The sequence below is a fragment of the Sycon ciliatum genome, chromosome 4 (genome assembly GCF_964019385.1).
Source record: "Sycon ciliatum chromosome 4, ocSycCili1.1, whole genome shotgun sequence".
Taxonomy (NCBI): Eukaryota; Metazoa; Porifera; class Calcarea; order Leucosolenida; family Sycettidae; genus Sycon; species Sycon ciliatum.
In genome coordinates this window covers 18366538-18391285 of record NC_088646.1, presented here as the reverse complement: position 1 = coordinate 18391285, position 24748 = coordinate 18366538, and the positions used below count along the sequence as shown (strand labels likewise).

At 47.7% G+C, this 24748-nt stretch overlaps 2 protein-coding genes and 1 long non-coding RNA gene across 3 annotated transcripts; 2 read left to right on the top strand and 1 right to left on the bottom strand.

Annotated features, from left to right (window-relative positions):
- On the top strand, positions 1 to 14486 carry LOC135814811 (protein capicua homolog). Its single transcript, XM_065327987.1, has 3 exons — positions 1 to 1051; positions 1411 to 1493; positions 12319 to 14486. The coding sequence occupies exons 1-3, from the start codon at positions 274 to 276 to the stop codon at positions 13948 to 13950; spliced, it is 2493 nt and encodes an 830-aa protein (XP_065184059.1). The 5' UTR covers positions 1 to 273; the 3' UTR covers positions 13951 to 14486.
- LOC135814812 (uncharacterized) lies at positions 2486 to 23267 on the bottom strand. The gene is made up of 4 exons (XR_010553221.1): positions 22862 to 23267; positions 19296 to 19448; positions 5962 to 6124; positions 2486 to 4156 (listed from the first exon to the last, which is right to left on the bottom strand). It is a non-coding gene; the product is annotated as an uncharacterized LOC135814812 (long non-coding RNA).
- A 206-nt stretch (positions 23268 to 23473) lies between these two features.
- On the top strand, positions 23474 to 24255 carry LOC135814810 (hemiasterlin resistant protein 1-like). The gene has a single exon (XM_065327986.1). It carries the CDS (start codon positions 23592 to 23594, stop codon positions 24048 to 24050), a length of 459 nt encoding a protein of 152 aa, XP_065184058.1. The 5' UTR covers positions 23474 to 23591; the 3' UTR covers positions 24051 to 24255.
- Positions 24256 to 24748: the final 493 nt, after the last annotated feature.

Genomic DNA, 24748 nt, shown 5'->3' with positions numbered 1-24748 from the left:
CCACACAGTACGTGTAATACTTGTGCTAAATTGTAGTAGAAGGAAAGGAGCAGTGTCAAGACAATCGTCTCTTTCTCTCTTCTGCTGCCTGTCTTTCTCTCGGTCTGCTCTATTAGTACTGAGTATTGTCCTGTTATTTGGTAAAGACAGCTGGTGTTCTTGTAGAATGTTTTACACGTTTATTTGCGAGCATGTTTGATCACTTTGAAACCAGCAATCCACATACCAAACGTCATTTCAAAAACCTAGGTCGTCAATACCGCCGGATCAGTCATGAGACGGATCGTCCAACGGCCAGTATCATTAGCGTCCACGGCCGAACCACCTCTTCGGAATCCGTATTCGATCGCTCAGAGTTCCGACGCTCATGGTCACAACTCGGCAGCCCGGGCTCCTGTTGGTCATGTCCAGCTCACTCAGCCCACCATCAATCAAAGGCAAGCAGCTCCGCCTCGCAGTCTTCCTGCTGTCGCTACGCTTCCGCTACAAAGGACCACTGATGACCATCATCGACCGTCAGCTGGGCAAGCGTCGGGATCTATGTCGTCTCATTACATGGAGCGGTATTGGGCAACCCGAGGCGGTAAAGAACCAAAATATCTGGAGCTGCCGGTCGGACCAAACGGTGAGCTATCCGCGCGACAACCGCTGGCCGGCTTTCCATCACCCAACGGCAGCGGCGGTCCGCCTACTCACCAACTGTCCACACAAGCTGCTGCAGTGTCAGCACGTAGAGTACTAAGCACCACCGGACATGGTCAGCCAACTAATGTCGTCGTCTCTCCAGCCCAGACCGCCGAAACTCCGGAGGAGGGTAACATGGAGTCCAGCTCCTTCGCCACATCAGTCGCTGAAGGGACCGCGGAAGATGCGCAGGCGTCATTAGAAGGCGTTTCCGACGTATCGACGTCAGACCCAGGTGGCGAGCAGAAAAAGGATGGTCGCATAAGGCGCCCGATGAACAAGTTCCTGGCGTTCGCGAAGGAAAAACGAAAGGAGCTGGCCGCTGATAACCCAAAGATGCACAACTCAGCGATCAGCAAGATTCTCGGTGAGAGAAAAGGGGAAAGGACCAAGGAACTACAAATTACGCTATAATGTCCACTAACACCACCAGTTACTTGACAATCAGGGGTGCACTGCGCCTGACCAGCACAGCTCCTGTAGCACCTACTACTCCTTTGTTGTCTTTGTATTTTGTCTTTGTCTCTTATATTACCCCTATTACTTTGTAGGGATGTGCACATAGTATACAAAAAAAAAATAAAAAAGGTCATGCGAAAACATTGCACTACACTGACCGACGTCACTGACCATCTACAAATAACTGCATCCTGCAACGTCACTTGTGTTTCTTTGTGTTTTGTTTTGTTTTGCTGTGGCTGCTGCTGCTGCTGCTGCTACGTAAAGGGAAAATGTGGAAACAACTTTCACACGAGGATCAGGAGAAGTACGCAGTGGTGGCCAAGGAGCTACGGCATGAGCATATGCGGGTAAGACACGTACTGCTTACATACATGTACATTGCACTAGCACGCTTACATGCATATTTTTCACAATCTGTCTTTAATATACAAGTACACACCGGTATACATCACTGAGCATCATCTTGTTCCGTCTTGTCTATCGTGTTACTCCAAGGCTTCTGCTTCCTTAATTCGTAGGCTTCACAAGTGTCTACGTGCATGCACAGTTTTACGTGCACGCACAGTCGCACAATTTTTTGCCGTCAGCACTGGCTGTTGTTAAGTCTAAAGGTATGCCTCTTGCACGTACATGTACATGTACATGTACGTGCAAGAGGCAGAACTCTGTGGATTACGTAAACTGTAAATGGACTGGGCGATGGTGGATGGGTACCCGCTTCCCCAAACCACCCGGGAGACTGTAGGTCTACTTTTATTACTAAAAGAAAGGACCAAAAGCTTACTGTAAAAGCAGGAATTTTCCGTGGTGTTTTATTTCGGTAACTTCGGTGCGGACAATTTTTTTATCGGAAATAAAACGCACCGAAAATTTCGGTACAACCGGTACTGTATACATGTAGTACTAGTGCACTTACCTGGAAAACGGGTTTTACCGAAAATTTCCCTCCACCAAACCGCCGATTTTGGAGAATACCAAAAATTTTACACCACCGAAAATGTCTGCTCTTACAGTACACGTCATGTTATTCGTAGTTGGTCCAATGCTATTACAGATACATATATACCGTATTTCCACAAATAGTAGGCCGGTCTACTATCTTTTCAACCTCGACCTAACCCGGCCTTATAATCGAGGACGGTCTTGTATTCGAGGACAGTCTTCTATTTCTCGCCACACAGTTTTACCCCCGTTCTTCCATTTTCTTCTACACAGTTTGAGCACGGTCTTCTATTTTTAACACAAGAACAAAGACTCATTTTAGTAGGCCCGGTCTTCTAATCGGAGACGGTCTTTTATTTTTTTCAATCGCCCCTGCCCCGGCCTTGTATACGAGGAAGGCGTTGTATACGGCCTTTTATTTGCGGAAATACGGTAAGCAAGAGATTATGACGTCAGAAGGTGCAGCAGTTAGCACAATACTGACTGATGTGGTAGTGACATTCAACAACCTGAACTACGGATACCATGTACACTTTCGGTCCTTTCTTTTAATTTTAATGATTCCCATTCTTTATTCTATGTTTCCACGATGGCCCATGGCCAATAAGGAAGATATTTCAGCATGCGGGCCAGAAGGAATGCATACCTTTCAATAGCTGTTCGTGTAGGAGAGTTGTGCGACAAAGCCTAAGAAGGAGGGGCAGTGGGTCCATTGTTATTAGGCTTAACGCGGCACGTGTTGACTACCGCTATAATCAAGTAACAGTTATACAACAACAACAACAACAACAACAACAACAACAACAACAACAACAACAACAACAACAAAAAGCAGCGAAGGTATGCCACGCCTTCCTGCGGGCGAAAAAGGTTGAGTTAGGCATTCATGAAACTAGAGAAAATCTCTATACTGCAGATTGAGGTCACTACTAATCCACGAATTCCGCCGTCATCTCGTACAGTGCTTTAGAAGTTGATACACACTTTTCGACGTTCAGCCACATAAGAATGTTGTTAGAAGTACATAATCAAAGTAATACTCACTAATAGCAGATGAAAGAATAAGGCATGCAGAGGTCAGCAATGGGAAGAAGAGAAACACCTGCAATGGGTAGTGAGATTGGCAGCAGGGAACGCAGAGCTAACTGTACCTACATGAGTGAGACAAGTGAACACACAGACCAATCTTGGTCTGATTTGTCTATGGCCCATTGTTTCGTACTTGGCTTCATACTTCTGGAGTGAGAATTGCTGGACGGTGTGAGAATTGCTGGACGGTGTGGCTTCAAGCTCAACACACTGGCACAGCAAAAAGGTGAGGTCTTCTGGCAACTAAACTATAGTTCCATGAGTGCAGACATTATATTTTTGTTTGTTTTTGTTTTTCTTAAGTTGTTGTGTCAGGCCAGTGATATCATGTTCTCTGATTGCCTGTATAAGAGGCCGTCAAAAAAAAGACATTATTGGAAGCACATGTACTGAATATTGAATACAGGCCATGTGTCTAGTCTTCAATCCGCAGGAACTGGGCATGGAACAAGTAACGTTCAGCACTAGAGGAAATTGGCTTCTTTGTCTGTTGCCTAATTAAGTGTCTGTTGTCGAAGGTAGTACACTCATTGGGAGTGTGACTGTGCGAGCCGGCTGGGCCCAGCAAGTTAGTTGGATAGGGAGCAAGGTGGAAGGTTCCTCAGGATTGTTTACAGCACTTGGCGCATCTCAACACCCTTGCCAGCTAACAATAGGCCTCCACTTAAATAGCAATAGAATGTGCCAGGCTACTACGGTGTTGCTACTAGTGTTCAGGTTACTGCTGGTGTGGTGTGGGCTGCTGAGTAGTACTAGTAGATAACAAACAGGTCTACACTATCAATCATACGACCAGTTCTCACACAACTGTCACACTACACTGGCTATGCAGCTATGCAGCTAGCCCAGTGTTGCGACTTCCTTTTAAGGGGAAGTTGCAACATCATGTCATTAATCACAGGTGGAGGGGAGGCTGAGAAACGTTTACGCCGGAGCGTATTGTTTTCCCTGGTGTCAGCAAAGTGAAGACTCTCCACACCTACACCGAACACAATAGATGACATGACACAACACAATGGCAGCGCTATTGTTCTCCAAGATTTATCTGCTTCATCAAGATGACTTTCGTCATGTATTTTGGCTGCGGGTGGCCCCCCAGATCACTCACTCCGGATGCATGTTTGTTTATGATGGTGGCAGGGACGAATGGTAATAGAAGTGAGTGCAGATGCAGCATTCGCCGCTGACATTGTACAGGAGTAAGCTTGTGCGTCGTCTGGCAAGCTTGGCTCAGTCGCTTGGATCCTACATGTATTTCGAAGAACATCAGTGCAAATTCACGGGTAGTGCATGTAGTGTGTTCATTTGCGAGTGGGGCCAGTCTACAGCGAGCGGCATTCTCGACTTGCATCATTGGATCTACCCGTCCAGCACTGATCAACATGCCAGTATGCAATAATCAGGATAATGGACTAAGTCTAACATTGGGCGTGAGGAGATGGCCTCCTAGAACTTCAGGAACCTGTTTCTGTTTGTCTTTGAGGTGACAGACCAAGAGATTCGTCGACTGCACTGGTCACTAAAATACTATGCCCCAGTGCGTTCATCATGCTGCTGCGAGTTTAATTTAAGGCAGCAGTCGTGTAGATGTGAATGTCTGCACTGTAGGAATGCATTGATCTGACCAGGCCAAGGCCCAGACTACACTAGAGGCAGAGGTTACCCTCTGGGCCTGGCACGGACTACTAGTACTAGTATGTGGACCATGGCGGGGTCGTGGAAAGCCCTGTCTTCAGTGATGCAGACCCAATGAATCCATGGATGACAGTGTTTACATATATTATCTAATCAGTTTATCTGCATGCCTGAGCGATGCTCAAGATGGCGAAACGCAGTTCTCGATCTGGAACTACATGGTCGGATTCCTGAAGCCATTACACGTAGCTGCCAAGTACATGTAGTCACAGTACAATAGTAGTATGTGTAGTTCCTAGTACTACAATTATTTATAGTTCCATGTAATAATCATTATCATTCGTTTAATGCTTCACGAATGTGTTTTTGTGTTACTAGTATTTTGCCCGTACAAGCTAGGCTCAAGCAGTTTGGCAAAAACAATTATACACTGCTGTTTCCTTTCTCTGTCTGATCGTGGGATTGTGTCATTCGTAGAATAAAAAAATTAAAAAGTTCGCATTCTACGGAGCGGTGCTGAGTAATGCACCGCCGGTCCTTTGACAACATTGGTCATTGCACTTACATTCTATTTGCACTACATGTACCGCTAGATGATGCGTGCAAGAGCTACCACTACTGTGCCACCTGGCACTTTCACCATGTTCACGGACATACGGTAGGCTGTGCGGTTTGTGGTAAATGTGAAGTTCGCACGTCCGCATTACAACGTGCCATACAAGTGTGTTGAGAAACCGTGACAACCGCGGTCTGTGGTGGATGGAAGGAAAGCCGGGTTGCGAGTTCGAGCCCTGTGCAATTAGGGCTCGAACTAGATCGTGGTTCGTGTGGTTACTTGAAAGGCAGCTAAACAGCAATGTTCTAGTAATACACCACCTCCGTTGCGATACCGCCTCTAGCTGAGATTCAGGAGGCTTGCGAGGACAGTGTACGGCGTATGTGTTTCGATGGTCCAACCAGGCTGCAGGGAGTCGCTAAGTAGGTTTTTACGACTCGGTGGTTTGGACCGTTGGTGCAACCTCCTGCCGAGTCCTGGTCTTTCCACGCGTCACGGTGAACACCGACTTATGTACTTGAACACGTGAGGAGCAGTGTGTGTAGTAAGCCATGGGACATGAAGTCATGGACGGCTAACTATTTTTTACTTACTTCGCTTCAGCAGCTGCATCCAGCTGGGCGGCTTACACGGGCGAGCAATTAATTTCGGTTCAGCGAGTCAAGGAGTAGCCAGCGGGTCTAATGCAGGATACCGTCAATGGGGTGGTGTCAGTTGTCTTGACTGGAAACTCGCTGATCTTACATACATGCAGATCTGCAGAACGACATGGTAAGAAATATGCAGAAGGTGTGGGGCCAGCAGTCTGGTTAGTTCAGGACGAATAGAAGAAGGTGCGACCGCGATAATGGTGTCAGTACTGCATGCGCTCGATTGAAGAAATAACAATTATTGCGATTATTTCGATTGTATCTACTCTGACCTAAGACTGGAAGTACAGAATAGAGTAGAAACCATGTACACGTACGTACAGTGTCCGTGGTGGGAATAATTGGCCAGACCAAGTAGGCACTATTCGCCGCTATTATTGTGGCAGGCTGTCGAGTGTTCAACACGCTTGTAGTACAAGCACGTAGCTAAAATAGATTAGCCTTTTGAGACGCTGCTCCGACACCATCCAGGTACATTGTACAATATACAGGAAGCCGCGCAATTATTATTATGCACACGTAGATCTACTGCACTTTCGGCAATCCAACCTCCTAGTCTGAGAATTTGCTAGTCCGTCGGACCGATCGCAGAGTTTTGAACCATGACTGTGTTCAGCCGTACAGGTAGCTCAACTAGATACTGCGTAGCCGGTGCCAGACACTTGAACTTGCTCAAGAGCGGATCGCAGAGTAACATGTAATCGACCCAGCAGGACGGCGGAGCTCCCGGAGAGCAGTTCTCCAACCCTGTAGGCTGTAGCACTGTAGAAGGACTGGATCCCCCTCAAGACGTGCGACCTTTGCCTGGGGGGCAGCTGGGCTCCTTCTAAGTTAGTAAAGCTTAGCTGCGCCTGGGCTAGGCTGTAGCGTAGCAGTACTTCAGCCCACTTCAGCAGATTACTAGTAGTAGTTTGGCTTGAGAGTCGGGAGCACTTCCAGATGTAGAGCAAACGTGTGAACCTTGAAGGCTTTCTAAAGCCAGTAAAGGCACAGTCGAGTCCATGGATCCAGGGAGCTACTACATGCGGTAGAGTCTACCACGCGCACATACTCATGCACAGCCGTGTGCAACGGGCCGCGGGGCGTGTACACGGGTACAGCCCCCACCGCATGCATGCGCTGAACTGGCGGCTACTTGGCTGCCACTCCAGACCAGCATTCCAGGAGAACGCATGGCCGCTGGTAGATACTAGATGTTCCCAACCCTGGACATCAGTGCAGTGTCTTTCACAAGTTAGTTTCAGTGTCTACAGGTCGTGTACGTGCACAGGAGCACCCGTCTACATACTCACTAATAGACAGTAATAGTCATAATGATTGTCTTATTATGACAATATCCCATCTTTAATACTACATCATGTATAGATCTACTGGCTACAATGAATGCTGCTGGGCGAATTGTTTTTATTCCAATCCAAATTAGCAACAGCAACCATCAAAAAGAAGGCATAACGCAAGAGCAAATGAAGGTACACGATGTATGCATGCATGCAAGAAACATGCAGTCACCTTCAAAGAAGAAGAAAAGAAAGAGAAGAAGAGTGAATGAAGTCTCACAAACTGAAAACTTGTGCGAAAAGCATGAAATACAAAAGATGTAGCGACAGCATGAAATAGTAGCTACAATATTGCTACTAACGATTCCACTACTAATGACCACATCAGAGCTTCCGACTCCAGGACAGGGTCGCTTTGTTGACGCTTCAAAATCGCTTATCAGCCTAAATTACACAGCAATTTGTTCTTCGCTGCTACCACCAACCACACGTTGATGCGCCCACCACGCCCGATGTCCCTAACCTCACTGCTTCCCTCTCTGTGGCTCGCTCTCTCTCCCCCTTTCTCTCTCTCCCTCCCGTTCTCTCTATCTCGCTCTCTCTCTCTCCCTCCCTCCCCCCCCCCCCTCTCTCTCTCTCTCTCTCTCCCCGTAGCTCTCTCCCCCTTTGAAATTCGCTTCCATAGAATTGGGCACCATTGCCCGTTTGGCCTTGCAAAGTAAAATAAAAATCAACAACAACAACAACAACAACAACAACAACAACAACAACAAGGGCAGGGTAAGACTAGAAGATTAGAAGGAGTTGGAGGTATATTAATCTTACCAAGTAGGGGAAGCGGGTGCATGCTGCACAGGCGCGTGCCCCAAATGGGTTCCTGGGAACCCCCTTTTTTCGCTCAAAATGCAGGATTTTGCTTCATTTTTTGAAATTTTTCCCGGGGGGGGGGAACGCCCCGGAACCCCCCCCCCCCCTTCAAGGGCACCGGCGCACGCGCCTGCATGCAGTAAGCAGGGACGCGGTGAGCAGGAAAAGGGATGCATGCAGTAAGCCAGGCAAAGGAGTCAGCAAGGGCGTAAGCGGGAACAGGGTGAGCGGGAAGATAGAAGTCAGCAGTGAAGTAAGTGAGGCAAAGGTCAGCGGAGAGTGCATGAATGGGTGTGTACGGTACAGGAATGTGCAGAAGTGTAAGTATAATAATCAGGTGTACGGACGTGTGTGCATACGGCGTACGGGGCCAAAGGGCTCATACAACAGTGAGTTTTCTGATAACTACCCTCCTGCTCTTCTAGGTCGCACAGTCAATGCTGAGGAGCGCACCCTGATGGCTTTGCCATGTCGCTTTGGAGTCCTTGGCTTACCTCATCCGTCGTCCTGGGCCGAACAGCAAAAGTCCTCCCTTGACATCACTGCCTCCCTCATCTGCCGTGTTCTGGCCCAAGATCCAGTTCTTGGCATGGCCGTCCATGGTGTTTGCACTGCCAAGAAGTGCGAGATGGCGACAGCCAGGGAGTCAATTCGGGCGGCAACCAAGGCTTTCTCTTCCTCCGCCAGTCCAGGGCTACAGCGAGTGATCGCTCTGGTTTCGGAACCGAGTGCCTCAAGCTAGCTTACGTGCTGACCCCTTATGCACGTTTTCATCGTAGCCTAGGAGCTGTGGCATCATTTATGATCCACAGCAAGAAGGCAACAATGCCTGTACCTAAGGTTATGTTATGTTACCTAACCTAACGCCATGGCTTTACCCTGGCGAAGCCGGAGTTTCGGGATGCTGTCTGCCTTCACTTCAACTGGCTACCGGTCTGTCTACCATCACGGTGCGCGTGTGGGCAGCAGTTCACTGTGTCCCACTCTCTCTCGTGTCCGACGGGTGGATACCTGTCCATTTGTCACAATGAGGTGAGGGACCTCACTGCTCGTCTGCTCAGGCGGGTGGTCCACCAGGTAGCAGTTGAGCCACACCTCCAGCCACTCTCCGGAGAACAACTCCGTTATCGCACTGCTATTGCCGATGACCAGGCATGCCTAGACGGCGTGGCTAGTGGCATTTGGTGACGACGGTTCGAACGCACCTACATTGATGTACGGGTGTTCAACCCCATGCGTCTTCAAACCGCTCCGACTCACTTGCCGCTACATATGTCCGTCATGAAAATGCTAAGCGTCGTGCTTATGAGCAGCACCTCCGGGAGGTGGAGCACTCCAGCTTTGTCCCAGCCATCTTCTCTACCACCGGAGGCATGGGAAAGCATGGCACCACGCTATACAAACATATCGCCTCTCTCCCCTCACCGCCAAGACTGGTGAGCCATGCAGCTTCACCCTAGCCTCCATCCGCTGCCAGATTGGCTTTGCACTGATCCGTTCAGCGCTGATGTGCCTGCGTGGTGCACGCAAGGCTTTCTTACCAGCAATGGCTTCAGACTCGGCAACGCTTGTTGTTGCCGAAGCAAGAATCTCAGCTTGAGACTTACGTACAGTCAAACCTCTTTAGGACGAACATCAAGGGACCGATGATATTCGTTCGCAATAACGGGAGTTCTTCTTATCCATATGTTTTACCCAGTGAATACACAGGGTTTTATCCAATACAGTTACGAATACTAGTTCTTCTTAGGCAAACATTTGTCTTATCAGTGTTCTTCCTAACAAGGTTTCACTGTATATCTGTCAAGTGTCATTAATGACATTATACAATGCATTGTACATAATCATCACCATGTGCGCTTGATCTAATGATTGTTTTTTTTTGCCCGTACAAGAGGCTGTTGTACTGTAAAAATAAATAAAAAGGGAAAGCTTGGAAAGCTTGGCCACAATAGGGTTGGTACTTCTAACTGCCTTCTGTCCAGATGGTCTTACTCCAAAAGACTGTTGGGCTGCTGAGTGGACTGTTGACACAAACTCTCCCCATGTTGCATCTGCTTTCGAGCATGTCATGTCTGCGGCTTTGAATTCTGGTACGGTGTCCAGCTGCAGTTCCCGAAACCTGCCAGCAGTTTCTGTTGATGGTGAATTGTATTTGATGAAACAAGGCTCGGATGATTTCTTCCCAGCACGAACGGTATGAAAGGAGAGCTGGAAATCGACAATCACTGGTCGGTGATCCGAGCGCGTCACAAACCCACCATATGACCTTGCGTTTGTTATTGAGCAAATGCTTCTTTTCCTGATGATTACGTAATCTGATGAGAGCAGGCGGATCTCAGAATCGGGGGAGAATCCGACACGGCCTTCGTTGTACGGTATCTAGACTTTGAAGTACAAAATCTCAAAATAAGAGAGCTAGTTCAGGACTCTTCGCGATGCTTGCTCATCAGTTCATCATGATTATTTTGCTGAAGCCACTCGACCACGCGATGACGAACTACACACACACACACACACACACACACACACACACACACACACACACACACACACACACACACACACACACACTCACACACACGCATAAAATAAAGCGCTGTGGACCCTAGACGTAGCGTATTCTGCATAGTGCTGTGGAGTATGGGCACAACAACAATTGTTTCGTGTTTGTAGTGGTACACGTGCTTAGCAGCATGTCGCCATGGCAACGCAACGCAAATATGACGAAAATAATGATAATGGAAAATTGAAAATGCAATGCAGAGTAGACAGCGGGAACAATAACACAAAACAGTAGTCACAACTCTTGTCCACTCCAGGATTCTCTACAACATGCAAAAGCAGTTCGATCATAAAGATCTCCTGCCGATTCCAAAGTTTTACGCATTTGATGGACAGACTCTCAACACAACGTGTGTGCATGCCGCATAGTAGACACATGCAGTGTTGTCACTTATTGAGCACAAGGACTCGCAGAGTTGTACAAGTGATTGCTAGTACCTCCCACGGTTCCAGTTACCTACAGTGGGACGTGGCTGTAGAATTGCGAGCGAATTCCAGTTTAGGGGCCATCCGTAAATATAGATATTTATTTAGAAACGAAAACTAGTCGTTTAGGGGGGGGGAGGGGGTTGAGCGCCTGTTCGTTTCTCGAAAAATATCTATGTAAAGTTTGTATGTGTGGGCACGTCCGAAAAAAATGGAAAAATATCGATACAATGTACCATTTTTATGTGTTCGTTTCTCAGGGAGGGGGGAGGGGGTTGAAGAGAAATGATAGTTTTCGTTTCTAAATACATATGGGTATTTACGGATGGCCCCTTACCTACTACAGTCAACTTGGCTAATAACGACTGCGGATATGACAATTCGCGAATAACGACAGAATTTCCATGCCCAGAGCAAAGTCCCATCCCACCGTAACACATATAATGAGACTTCGGGTATAACGACACTTCGCGAATAAGGACACCTTTTTGACGCCCCGCCGAGTGTCGTTATAAGCGAAGTTGACTGTACATGCAGTAGCTGCAAGCCAGTCCTTCCGCCGGGTCTGCAGCAGCCAAGACGATTAAAACTAGTAGTATGCACGGGTAGTCGGGTACCCGTGCTACCCGTGAGGACCTCGGGTAGACGGGTACAGAATAGTACCCGAAAACCCGAAGTCGCAGGTGACATCATGTACAGTGCATGTGTACAAATTCACGTCACACTCCGCATGTCTACCCAGCAGTGCGTAAGGGAAGGGGTGCATTGTGGTGTTACCATGGAAACATTACCCGATCGGGTACCCGTGCTACCCATGGAAAACTACCCGAACCCGATACCCGAAGAAAATGCTACTCGACTCAGCCCTAATTAAAACCTAGGTCCAGAGCGGTGGACAAATGTAGCCAGTCATCTGGCTATTCCAAAGTTAGAGGGAGATAAAAAAAAACAATGGCTAATTCTTTTCTGTCTTTCTCCACACGATTCTAAGAGCTTACAAACTGAAAGAGTCGAGAGCCATTTTTACGGGCAAACCCCCTAAACTTTCACTCTACTCCCTTATGTACAGACACTGTGTTTTGTATGTGTTTTGTTTTTTAAAGTTAACTTTCTGTTTAACTATGGGACTGTTTTATTGTTTTTTTTATGTGCTGCATCTTGACAGAAACATCCAGATTATAAATACAAGCCCAAGCGGAAAAACAAGGCCAAAAAGGACAAGCAGGATGCAGCTGGCCCCTCCGTCTTAGACATGCTAAATGGTGTGGACGTCGTCACAGGTGCCCCCTTCCAGCAACAATATCAAGTGACTCCGATGGCGCCGCTAGGGTACGATCACCACCAACGGCAGGTGCTCGGCAACGTGTTATCCCAGCCACTGTCGCTGCCTACTCAAATGCCCTTTGCAGACAATCTGGGCATGGAGGGCATGCAGCCTCGCCATGGGCTGCACGCGGCCTGGAACCACACAGGAGTCTCGTCGCCACACAACAGCGCATACGATGGCGTGTTGGAGCGGCATCTAAGGACCCCCAGCGCACAGCCGCACATCAGCTCAGACAATGCGTACCCGGCCAGACTGCAGCCAGCACCAGTGCGCAATGGTGGTGCAGCTGAGAGTGTTCCGAACGCAACAAGCCACCAACAGGCAGGAATGCAGTTCCTGCAATCCACTTCAGTGCACGCCAACCAATCTGCACTTGGTGGGCGCATGCTCTGCCACACAGAAAACGGTGTAAGTGGTGGTTCTCATGTTTCCAGCAGTCCAGCTCAGCAGTTCCCCTTTCACATGCCACCAAGCGTTTCAAATGGTGGTTTGCCAGCATCTAGCAACCCGTCCATCACAAGCAAACAGTTCACTGGTTTGGTGCAATCTGGTGCAACTGCTGGTTTGCAAACATCTGCGGACTGGCCAGTCCCACATCAGCAACAGCAGCTCCCGATACCTTTCCCACCATCAACTACTTCAACTGGTGCCATGCCAGCAGCATCCGCATTTCCCCCAGCCACTGGTGGCAGGTTTGCCTTCCCAGAGCTGCGTGATTCAACCGCTGTTCAACAAGAATCCGCCCGTTTCCCCGTCCCCGCTCAAAGAAAGCAGCAGCTGCCTTTTGGGCTTGGGCTGCTTGTTTCACCGGAGACAAATGATTCAAATGGTGATTTACAGGCGCCCAGCGGCGGTGGTGATTCTCCAGCCACTGGCGGTAGGCCGCTTCCTTTCCCAGCGCTGAGTGATTCAACTGGTGTTTCGCAAGCATCCATCCGTACCCCCGCCGACATGCAAATACAGCGATTGCCGCTGCCGCACAGGCTGTGTTTCTCAGAGGCAAAGGATTTAAATGGCATCTTACCGGCGTCCGGCGTTGTTGTTTCTCCAGACTCCGGTCGCCAGCTGCCTACGCCGACGTCCAGTGTGCCAACAAACGGAGGATTGCCAGCAGCGGCGGGCAACACAGCGTCTATTCTAGACCAGCAGCCGCTGGAGCAGCAGCTGTCACGTGCGCCGATATTGACTGGCTTGCTGTGCGGTCTGAAAGGGCGCGTAGACAGCGTCACCAATATGCCCGCGCATCCCAACATCATGGGAAGTTGGACTACGTTGCAGAACGGCGCCGCCACAGCACTGACCAGCCAAACTACCGCTGGTGACACGGACAGTTCGGCATCGGCCTCCAGAGCCTCGTCAACCATCCCCTGGCTAGGACCGTCACCTGAAATGCTAGAAAGCCAACCAGCGCCGTCAGTAATGCAGTCTCCAACGGCGTATAATCCAGCTCTGCTATACACTAGAAACTAAGTATGGAATCAAGTCCTTTTTTTAGACAAAGAGTGGTACATGTATTGCGAAATTCGACGCGCTTATTATTTGCACCCGCTGTTGTCTCTGGTCTTGCTGTTCTGTCCAGTCCGGTGTCAAATATGGTCTTCTGTGTGTATGGGTGTGGTGCGTTGTGTGCAGAATATGGGAGTGGTGTGTGGGTGTGGTGTGTGTGGTGCATGCAGGAGTATGCATTGTTGAGTGGCGGAATCTGCTTCCGTCTGTGCGAGAGCGTTTGTTTACTAGTTGTTGCGCATGCGTGGACTATGTGGAGCATGCGCTGTGAGAGTAAGGTTTGGGTGCGAGAGAGTGGTGTGACTCGTCCACGGTGTTGTTGTCTTGGTTCTTGTCACGTGTATCGTACGTACTGGTCACGCATTGGTCGTTTCAATTTGTTCACCCTTTTTCCTGTTTATAACTGTTAGTCGTTTACGATTTCGTGGTCTTTTTCCCCCGTTCTCTCGCCAATCAGTATTTATTCTGTTGCAATAAACCAACGGACTGTATCCATGAGTGAGAGAGTTGTGTTGCTGCGGGGAACGGGGGAGCCGGCCATTTCACATGTACATATGATTAACAAAGATAGAATTTGTTAGACTCGGGTGGAGAGCCAAGGATGAATTATTTATTTATAAGAAGAAAAGAAGACCAAACAGCTACAAGTTCTGCTATAACATCCACTGACACCACTGCAGCTACTTTACAATCAGCTCATCCGAGATTGCCAGCTAGGTGTAGAACGTCAGTACCGTTGATCAGTGTCCTGCAATGTTATCGCATGAGCTGATTGTAAAGTACAAATAACTGGTGGTGTTTAATAATGAACTCGGATGGAGAGCCAAGGATTAATTTATGAAAAGTAAAAAGGACCAAGGAACTACCCTCATGTTATTTCTATAACTTAGAACCTTCCAAGTTGGAAGGCTGTTTAAATAGTGCAGAATGGAGGTGTTATAAACCCTACCAGACATAACTATCACAAGTGCTTAATCTATCACAACGAGAAGGAGAGGTAAACAGGAATAGGTTGCGCTAGTTTACACGTCACAAAAGTACTGAGGTGGTGACAAAGAGAGGTGAAAAGTAGACGCCAAGTGAAAGCCAACAAATCATAACGGACGTTTACCGTCACATCTGAAGATTGCTAACTGCACAAGACAAAAACTTCACTAACCTCGATGATTGAAATTCAGCCAACGGTATATGAAAGGAAGGTTGCTGGGTGTGACATAGAACTGTGGGCTGCTGAGGCGACGTATCCATCTAGATCTTGACTGCAGGGTTGGCGTCGAACACTATAATCCGAGCAGCAGATCACATCCTTCCTCTGACAATGGCAGGTTTCCTGGTCCAGGAGAAGTCATAATCAATCTTCAGATGTGACGTTATCGCTATCCATCCGAGGTGTCAAATCTGAGATCTCGCGCTCGTGATAACAACAAAGTGTGGGATGCCCAGTTTGTAGATCAGTCATGTGCCGGGAAGTTTCATTTACTGAAGTATGCCGATAGGCGCCAATCCTTGTCACTGCTCACCTTTGGTCGTCGATTTCTGATCTCTGTTGCCTCAAGGCACGGGCGTGATGGAAGAGAAGGCTCCCTGCCGAGAATCTTCGCCTGGTGGACGGGCTGAAATTGAGAAGATGTGTGAGATTCTCAGTGGGTTTTTTTTTAGTGGTTACTTACTCCATGGAGCTTTCTCCACCATTGTCTGTGCTTCCCAGTAGTGCTCCTGACACCGCTCCCGCACTGGCCGCTTGGCTTCCCCGACGTACAGCTCTTCACAAAGCGTGCACAGCATACTGTCACTTAGACAACATGCTCCACCGCACATTCACAGGGGCGTCGGACACGGTACGGTCGCTGCGGTATTGACCGTACCACTTTTTGCCCCAGGTACCCCGTGAATCAATAAAATACACTGATCTGGACTCTAAATTTCCAAAATTTTCGGCTCCGCCACCCCTTCCACAATAGTAAACTGTACTTCAGATGGCTGACCGCACCACACTAAAATACCTTCCGACGCCCCGGATTCACAATCAGACATACCCGTATCACATGCTCCACATACCATCGATGCACCACGACCACGCTTCGCCTTCGCTCTCCGCACCTCACGGGGACATACACGGGCAGACAATGACGACCGAACAAGTTTTCTCTTCAATGACAGACCAGATGTGAACACAAGACGAACATCAGGACTGAACTGGCGCACACGTCGAGAAACCCGAGCGGACAGTGCTTCGTTGGTAAACGGCAGCTTCAGGATGACTTGGTCCGGTTTCTTCCACTGGCGGGGTGTTGCATTTGCGAAGCAAGCAGCATTCCTGATGGCGCGGTTTATTTTGTTGTCTGGGTAATCATTTGCCTCCAGCAGTGCAGAGATCTTCCTAATCCCGGCTTGCCTTGCATTTTGGCACCATATCGAATTTGGGTTCGGAATACCAGTCTCGTCTCCTGGCACAGAAGCCTTTACTTCCAACCAGTGTATTTTGCCGATAAATCTACCCTGACGTGTTTTGATACCATGGGAATTACTGACATGATCACATGATGCAACAGATGAAGGCTGGAAGCATTATATTGTCATCAATGCAAACCTGTCTCTTTCTTAGAGAATGCCTTGCTTGGGCTACTTCGAGGGGCCATAACCCCACCAAAGTGCCCAAATACATACCCTGGTATATTGATTTTCTCATTCTGGACACCCCTAGCACTGCAAACTTGAAAAAGTGTCAAACTGGTGAATTTTCGGAAAAAAGTATTTCGGCAGGAGCTACCTTGATCACTTCCTTTCTCGACCGTGGTTGGTCCCCCGGGGTAGGGAAAAGACCCTAGTGCCATCAGTATTGTGTGGCACGTGCTGTGAGCTGCCTTTGGAGTGAAACACTTGCGAGCGCCTTCTAGGTTCAGCCTGGTCCCATAGCTCAGTGGTTAGAGAACGTTGCTCATGACAAGCAAGGTCCCGGGTTCGAGTCCTGGTGGGTCTGGCACTTTTTTCTCCTTCAGGCAGTTCAATGTCGTGTCTGAACACACTCCCAACCTCAAAGACGCCCCCTAGAAGTCCATTACTTCTCAAAACAGAACATGGGGATAATGTGACGAAGCACAACGATATCAATTTATACAGTATATTGGCGGAAAAATTGTGATGAAACGTACACAGGCTGAATGATGGTGTGAGTTGCGTTTCGTCACAACTTTTCCGCCGATATGCTGTATAAATTGACATCGTTGTGCTTCGTCACATTATCACCATGTTCTGATTTAAGAAGTAATGGTACGAAAGGCCTCATCAGATTTACAACTGGCTTCGCCTCTTTGTGTTTCCCTCCGACTAAAGAGAGGTTCCGCACAACGTGGAGTTGAGCAACTTTACGTTACTGGGCGAGAAAAACCCGTGAATTCGCGAGTTGCACTCCACTTACGGAAAGTTGTCTATGTAGAGTACGTAGATAGGGTTCTGATAACGAGTGGATTGGGGTACAAATTTATGACTCTCTCCCCAGGTCGATCTGGTCGTACAATGCCGCGTTCGGAGTTGCCAAGGGCAGCTATGTGATTTGAAAACTCTGCATGGCGGAACACAGATGCGCATGCAGTTTACGTAAGACTTTCCGTAGATCGACTACGTTTTTTTACTAACGTAATTACGTTATGCGGAACCTCACTATTAATACAGTTGTGAACGGTACCAAGCGGCTGTTCAATAATGCAACAATCTCTTCTCCTCTTTTTCTCCATGCACTCTCAGCCGACACGTGGCTACCCTTGGTAGCCACTACACACACCAATATTCACAAATATTTGCAAATATTTGTGTGTAATTTTCAGCACTAGCTACAATTAAACTAACTGGATTTCTGCACAGACATTGCTTGGGGATTTTCAGCTGCTTTTGTCCAACCGAGAACATATCTACCTTACAGTCGGCATTGGCAGACACTATCCTTTTGTTCTCGGTCTGTCTGTCTGTCTGTCTTCTTTCTGAAGAAGACCAGTATGGTTGAAGCGTCAACTTAGCTTTGACCACTTCCATCCTTCTGTATAATGGGCCAGTTACTTTTTTTTCTTTTTTCATATGTTCCCTCCTTTCTCTCCTTGGCTATATAGTGTTGACTCTTCTTCCTTACCCCTTCTACCAATCCTGGCATTTGTTATCATCTCAATTCCTGCAAAGTCCTGTACAGTGTACTGCCTTCTGGATTGCCAGGATCAGTAGCCAGCACGGGAAGCCTAAAATTAGACTCCTGGCCATAATTATTTAAGTACACACTTAGGAATACAATAGGCTGGCTGTCAGGTACTTTGCCTTATTTTTGTATTCCTCTTCAGGCTGGAAATGGAGCCGACTGACAGGGCATTGTTCAAACTGACACCCCACAGAAATGTGACAGGCTCCAGACCCTGAAATAAACCTCAACTAAGTACATGCACAGTTTGTGTATACTACAAATCCACGCCTAGCTAAGGAGACTCAGTAACATACACGTAAATCATAATTATTATAATCAAGTGAATGCTAGTCTTGGTCATAGCATGCTGCCTGATGAGTGTGGAAACTCTGAGTAAGGGCAGAAAAGGATTTGGTTCAATGGTTGTGTCAATGCTGTGTAATCATTGTACATTGTACACTGTACATCATGTGGTCTTCTTACATCATTGTACATTGTATATCATGTGGTCTTCTTACATCATTGTACATTGTACACCATGTGGTCTTCTTACTAGTCATAGCCCAAATTTGCTAGCAATTCTTTGAGCAAAATATCGGATGCGCAAGTTTCCGGCAAGTTTTGAGCAAAATATCGAGTTTTGGTGGGCTTTTCGAAAAATCCAAGGCTTCTTAAGGACTTCCTCAACACAATCAGTCACCAAGGTTGAAAACAAGCACAAAAGTTGTAGAAAACAGACTCATGGCTACATTTCAGTGGAAAGTTGAGCAGCAGCAGGAGCTCAATCAAAAATATCATCGTCATCAGCGACAATTATCGTTGAGTTTTCCCTAAAGCTCATTTCATCTCGAGCAAAACCAAAGCAAAATACCGACGGAGAAAGGAAATGCCAAGCAGAATATCGAAAATGTTGTGGCAAAATTGTGCGGCAAAATATCGATGTAGGCCGAACAAATTTGGGCCATGACTACTTCTTACATCATTGTACATCATGTGGTCTTCTTACATCATTGTACATTGTACATCATGTGGTCTTCTTAAGCACCCTGTAGTGTATGTACGGTACTTCCCCAGGCTATTGTTAGCCGTTGACCTTCCCAGCTTCAAATTAGTCTACCACCGCTCGCAAAATAAAGTCACGAACCTTTTCACGGAACGCTTGTCTTCAAAGAGTGGACGACCTTGCACAGCCGTAGAACTATCCAAGATATGTCACCGCGCTCTCTTCTGCCATTGCCCAGGCATCGGTCACTCAGATGGGATTGCCATGCCAACGTACTCGTATCATTGTCACCACCTGCCGAGCAGACATGAGCACGTTCATGCACCCGGTCAATTACAAGTGAAATTTTCAAACTAACTTACGAATTTGTGATGCTCTATTCGACTATTCTTGAAGCGCTGCTACATAATCAGAAGTCTGGGGGACTGTAAATGAGAAAGTCTGTAACGACCTGACGCGTATAGGCTATTCATACTACATGTATGTTACAATACGTGTCACGTCTTGGAATACGACGTACTGGCAGACGTCGTTTTCATGCAGGTGCATTCACACAGGCACGCACACGCTACTCGTCCAGCAGTGTGTACAGCTTCTTTTGGACACAAACTGCTGGGAACGACAGACCGAAACTCGGTACAGGGGTCTGGATACGTCGTCTACGTTTTCGTATCAGGGGTACGATTTTCCCGCCACGTTCCATGTTGTCATGGCCATCCGGACCAAAACGTCACGTACGCCACGCCACGTTTTGGGCGTAGTGTGAATGGCCCATTACGTCATACGCGCATATCAACAAGCATGCACAAGAAAAGAACATCTTTCTCTTTGGCCTCAACTTCTTTGTTGTTCGGTTGGCCATTGCAGCCGTCGTCGTGGGGCCGACGTTAAACCCTATAAAGTGGTGACCCTGACATGATCGTCGTAGGGCCGACGTTAAACCTTAAAAGTCTGAAGAAAACAGTTATTGACTGTCACACTACCAGGACTCGAACCAGGGACCTTCCCTTGAGGCCGGTGAGGCTCTGACCACTGAGCTATCATCATGTGTCGATGTCATCCCAGCAGCGACTGTTCAACATTAATTTTTCTTCCGACATTGAAACTCACGCTTCCTGTGAAACTACAAGCGGCTGGCGGGACACAGCCCTCAGTAATCCCACGCACTTCAAATCAGTTTTTCACCAGTTGTAGTCTTCGGGGTGCTGAGTCGAATGGTCTTGGTCCGAGGAAGCGGAGACTCTCCCTTCCTCCTTTATTCCCAATCGAACTTGCCACCTCCACCGAAACTGGGTGACTGCACCCTACTAGATGGAGATTTGTATGCAAAGTGTCACTAAAAGCGCCATTTCGTTCTTATAAAAGCACGGATGACCGCGATTGGCCCGTATGTTGTAGTCTTTTGGATGCTGAATCGACTGGTTTTGGTCCGAAAAGTCTGCGATGCAGCGCTCGGCCCCTATTCCCAATCGAACACGGTTGAGTAAGCGGTCACGTGCTCATGCGTACACCAGTCGCCTGGTCACCGTGCCTGCAGGCTACAACTTTCACACCAGATTCACATTCAGAAAAAGATGAGCGCTGGCTCTGGAGAGCTCCCGTGTTTGGTGATTTTTCGTGATTTTGTGGTACACTGTGCAGTGCCGCGAGATTCGAAACTTGAAAAAGGGTCCCAAAAAGCGCCTCAGCTGGGGTTCGAACCGCAAATGTACTGTTATGCAAGTGGAGTGAACGGCCTGGATGTTCATGGTTTTCCCCCAGTGCTTGGGGGGGGGGGGACCTAGCTGAAATCCTATTCTCCTATTCTCGTTATGGCTTGCTCTTCGGAGAAATAGACTTCAAAAACACAATTGGAAGAGCATTCCATGGGGGACTGCCAAAAATATTGTGACAAAAACTCAAAATTTGACCCATTTATGGCCAAAAGCTAGGTTATCATCTTTTTTCTGATTGGACTGTTGGTCGAAATGTTTAGTGGATACACGTGCCCTATATGGGCTACGCGCTTGGGCACAAAGCTCTCCTTCTCACCACGACCACCACCACCACGACCAACAACAACACTAGTATGCGCTTGGTGACTGGTCGATGTACGGCTAGTGGTATCTGACATGGTGGGTTGGTACACCAGGTAGCCGCGCTTGGCGCATAGAAGATGCCGCAGCTACGACTTTGCTCGATTGCGACGTAGATCTATGTTTCGTCCCCGCTGCCCTCATCGCACGCTGCAATCAAGCCAAGTTGTGCATCAACCGGGTCAAACAGTAAGAACTTACTGTTTTACCCAAAGTCCGAAAATTTTGGTGAGCCAGAAATGACCAGACCGGTTTTGCAGCAGAGAGACGTGTGAAAAAAAGTTTACCTTGATTAAAACTTTGAATAAACGGCAAGGAGACAAAATTTTTAGCACCGCGATCAATAAGACAAGCTGATGGTAGAGACAATGTGCAATAAAACGATGAAAGTAGGAAGAAATAGCGAAGAGAACAATTAGGATTTGAACAGGTTTTCGTACAACACTCGTCGGGAATCTTCGCTGTACTAAAGGAAATAACAATAACGGCCACGCTTGGTCACACTAAACACAACATGTTACTTGAACAATTTCAAACTAATAATACTATCCTTCTGTACGCCTTTGATCCTAGAGGGTGGTGGCGTTCCCACGGCGGATGCGGAAAACTCGGCTTCCAGCCGAGTCTCACGCGAACTGTGAAATTTATACAAATTTATTTCTGCACGAGTCACAGAAAACCACGCGTTTTATTGTCGTAACTTAAAGTTTCATGCCAAAATATAACAATCTTCAGACAACTGGTTACTGCTCTGCTTCCGCATTGAGCACTCTATCGAGCCGGAGGACTCCGCTCTCTGTAAATTTATTTCTGTACACACAAATTGGGTTTATACAGACGCTGATAAATGGCTTCCAATACGTTTAACTGTAAACCATCTCCATGACGACCACGGCACAATACAGTGAAACAAGAATCAGAATACGAATTGCGACAATCAGGACTAGCCTCAAGATGACTGTACACTGAAGATTTTCCCCTACGAAACTTGCGTACAGCACAGTGACTCTCACCGCCACTCTCCTGACCATTCTCCTCCTCCCTCCCCGACTCCTTGCTGGATTCATCACCATCCACCTCCTCTGCCGACTCCATGTTCGCTCCGTCCGTCCCGGACTGCTTCACCTGGCTTGACTTGGCCGACAACATGCTGTCTGGTCCCTCAATGGTTCGCCCGCGTGTGCTCGATGTGTAACACCTGTTGTAGTTGGCTGTTGATCGTATTGGTCTGTTAATGGTTGCATTGCACGGTTGGTTAATTGTGTACATCACTGCCGCAACAAGTACCTTTCGTGTCACCAGCTACCACACCAACACCAACAACGGAGACCATAACAACCACAACTAACCAAACGTGCAATGAGCGGTTTCGTCAGCTACCAACAGGAGCATGCATGCACCTTTGCACATATCCTTTCACATATCCAGGCCAAGAATGTTTCAGAATTTGAGACCCGGTCGGCTGAACCGAAACAAGATGTTTTGTTTGTTTGTTCCTTATCCATCTTGATGATGGTAGGGCCGAAATATTGGTTGAGTTTTTTCTTCTTCTTTTCATTCCTTTTATTTATTCTGCCAGGGTTGGTACATAATCATTATGGACATACACAGCCAGCAGCACACTGCACTCACCGCGTTGTGCGTCATTCTGCAACTGTGCTCCAAGTCAGGATTGATGTTGCACCTCTTGGCTCTTGCCACTCTTGTCCATTCCGGCCTAGCCTGCTCAGTGTGGGTCTAAAGAGGTAGAGGTCTACTAGTACCGGTACTACATGATTGTAGTACTTGGCTAGTACTAGTAGTAGTAGTAGGTACAGCATGCTTTACAAACTGAAAGCCATGAATGATGACAGCCGAACAAACTGTACGGATATCATTATCAAGCCTTCAACTTTCAAGGGCACAAGCAAGTAGCTAGCTACATGACTGTAGTCTACCAAGTACCATGTCCATGGTATTGGTAGTTGCCACAACCAGGGCCAGCTACAGGGAGTCGACAAAACACCAGGGTCAGGCACAAGGACGTGGCAAACCTGAAACTTTTTGAACCGCGCGCGCGGCATGCACTGAACATTCGAGAAAATGCAGCAACAAAATTAATGTTCACCTGACTCATAAATTTTATTTTTCGGCCATGCATGCACATGAAGTGAGACGTTGCGCAAGAGTCGATGGTGACGTATTCAGCAGGCAGTACAGTGACGTGATCCTGTGTCGTGATTTTTGTTCTGCAAGGAAAGAAACAAGAGTGTAGTTCAGAAAAGGACTGAGAAGGCCAGGTCTGCAGAACAAAAGAAAGGAGTTGCCTCGTTTTCGATCTGCGTTGTAATCTAAAGTCTTGTGTCGATATCATAAGTTGAAAATGGGTCGTCGTGGTGGAGGTCGTCCAGCACCCCGCGCTGCTTCTCCAGCGAGGTCCGTTTCGACACGTGCTCCAGCACCAGCACCATCGAAGGAGGTTCATCACCACCATAATGCCCCAGCTCCTGCCGCTGGCGGCGGTGGCGGTGGCTTCATGAGCAACATGGCATCAACTGCTGGCGGAGTTGTCCTCGGACACGCCATCATGGGCGGACTATCTGGAGGCCATGGCTCCCAGCAAGAAGCAGCCCCTGCCCCAGCACCTGCTGCAGCACCACAACAGCAGCAGTACTACCAGCCACCACCACCCCAGTACCAGCAACAGCAGGCTGCGCCCGCTGGAGGTGCTTGTGCTGTAGAGATGCGTGAGTTCATGAGCTGTGCAGAGCAGATGAAGGACTTGTCTCACTGCGAGGCTTTCAACCAGGCGCTTAGAGATTGCAAAATGCGCTATGCTTGAGGTTTGATTGGAATTTGCTGAATCTATTGAACTGCTTTTAAAAGTCCCTACAATGCTATTTATATTGCTATGATGTGTGATCAAGTGTTTTAGATACTTTCTAGAGTGTATGTCGTTGTGTTTTCTTCAACACATCTTAGCGTTCTCTTTGTTAGATCTTGAAACAAAACAAGAAAAGACGACATGGCATGAACGCCGAACTTAATATTATTGTATTTACTGTGGAAATAATTTGATTGAATAGGGCTTGAAAGTGATGACGTCAAAAACGGCCTGGGAGTAGTAAATTGACATCAGATTTCTATTTTGGATCCACTAAGGTGTGACTTTGCTATTGCCTCAGTATGTGGGTGCATAGCAACCCACTCATGTCGTATGCAGGTGCAACTTTTACTTCGCCACCAGTTGTCACCCCGCCCCCACTAGCCAAATCAGTCAGTTTCACTGGCATCATCACCTTGCTGTGAGTGAGACCGCTTGAAATGTGCTTGGATCCATACAAAAACTGGATCCAGGTGGATCCAGTTTTCGAATTTTTCAAATTGTTGCTATGCCATTGCTATGGAGTGACGTAGCACTTTCAAGCCCTATTGCCTGACGAATCATTGATTCTGTCACGGTGTATGGTACGCCTTGAATGTGACAAATCAGCTGTATGCATAACTGGTTTTGCCCTCTAGGCTCTACAGCCAGATGTC

What these genes read in the sequence shown, in the direction of transcription:
- LOC135814811 (XM_065327987.1), top strand. Translation starts at nt 274, where the DNA reads ATGAGACGGATCGTCCAACGGCCAGTATCATTAGCGTCCACGGCCGAA. An exon ending in AGCGATCAGCAAGATTCTCG is followed by an intron (nt 1,052 to 1,410) that starts GTGAGAGAAAAG and finishes TGCTACGTAAAG; the next exon opens with GGAAAATGTGGAAACAACTT. An exon ending in TACGGCATGAGCATATGCGG is followed by an intron (nt 1,494 to 12,318) that starts GTAAGACACGTA and finishes GCATCTTGACAG; the next exon opens with AAACATCCAGATTATAAATA.
- LOC135814810 (XM_065327986.1), top strand. Translation starts at nt 23,592, where the DNA reads ATGGGTCGTCGTGGTGGAGGTCGTCCAGCACCCCGCGCTGCTTCTCCA.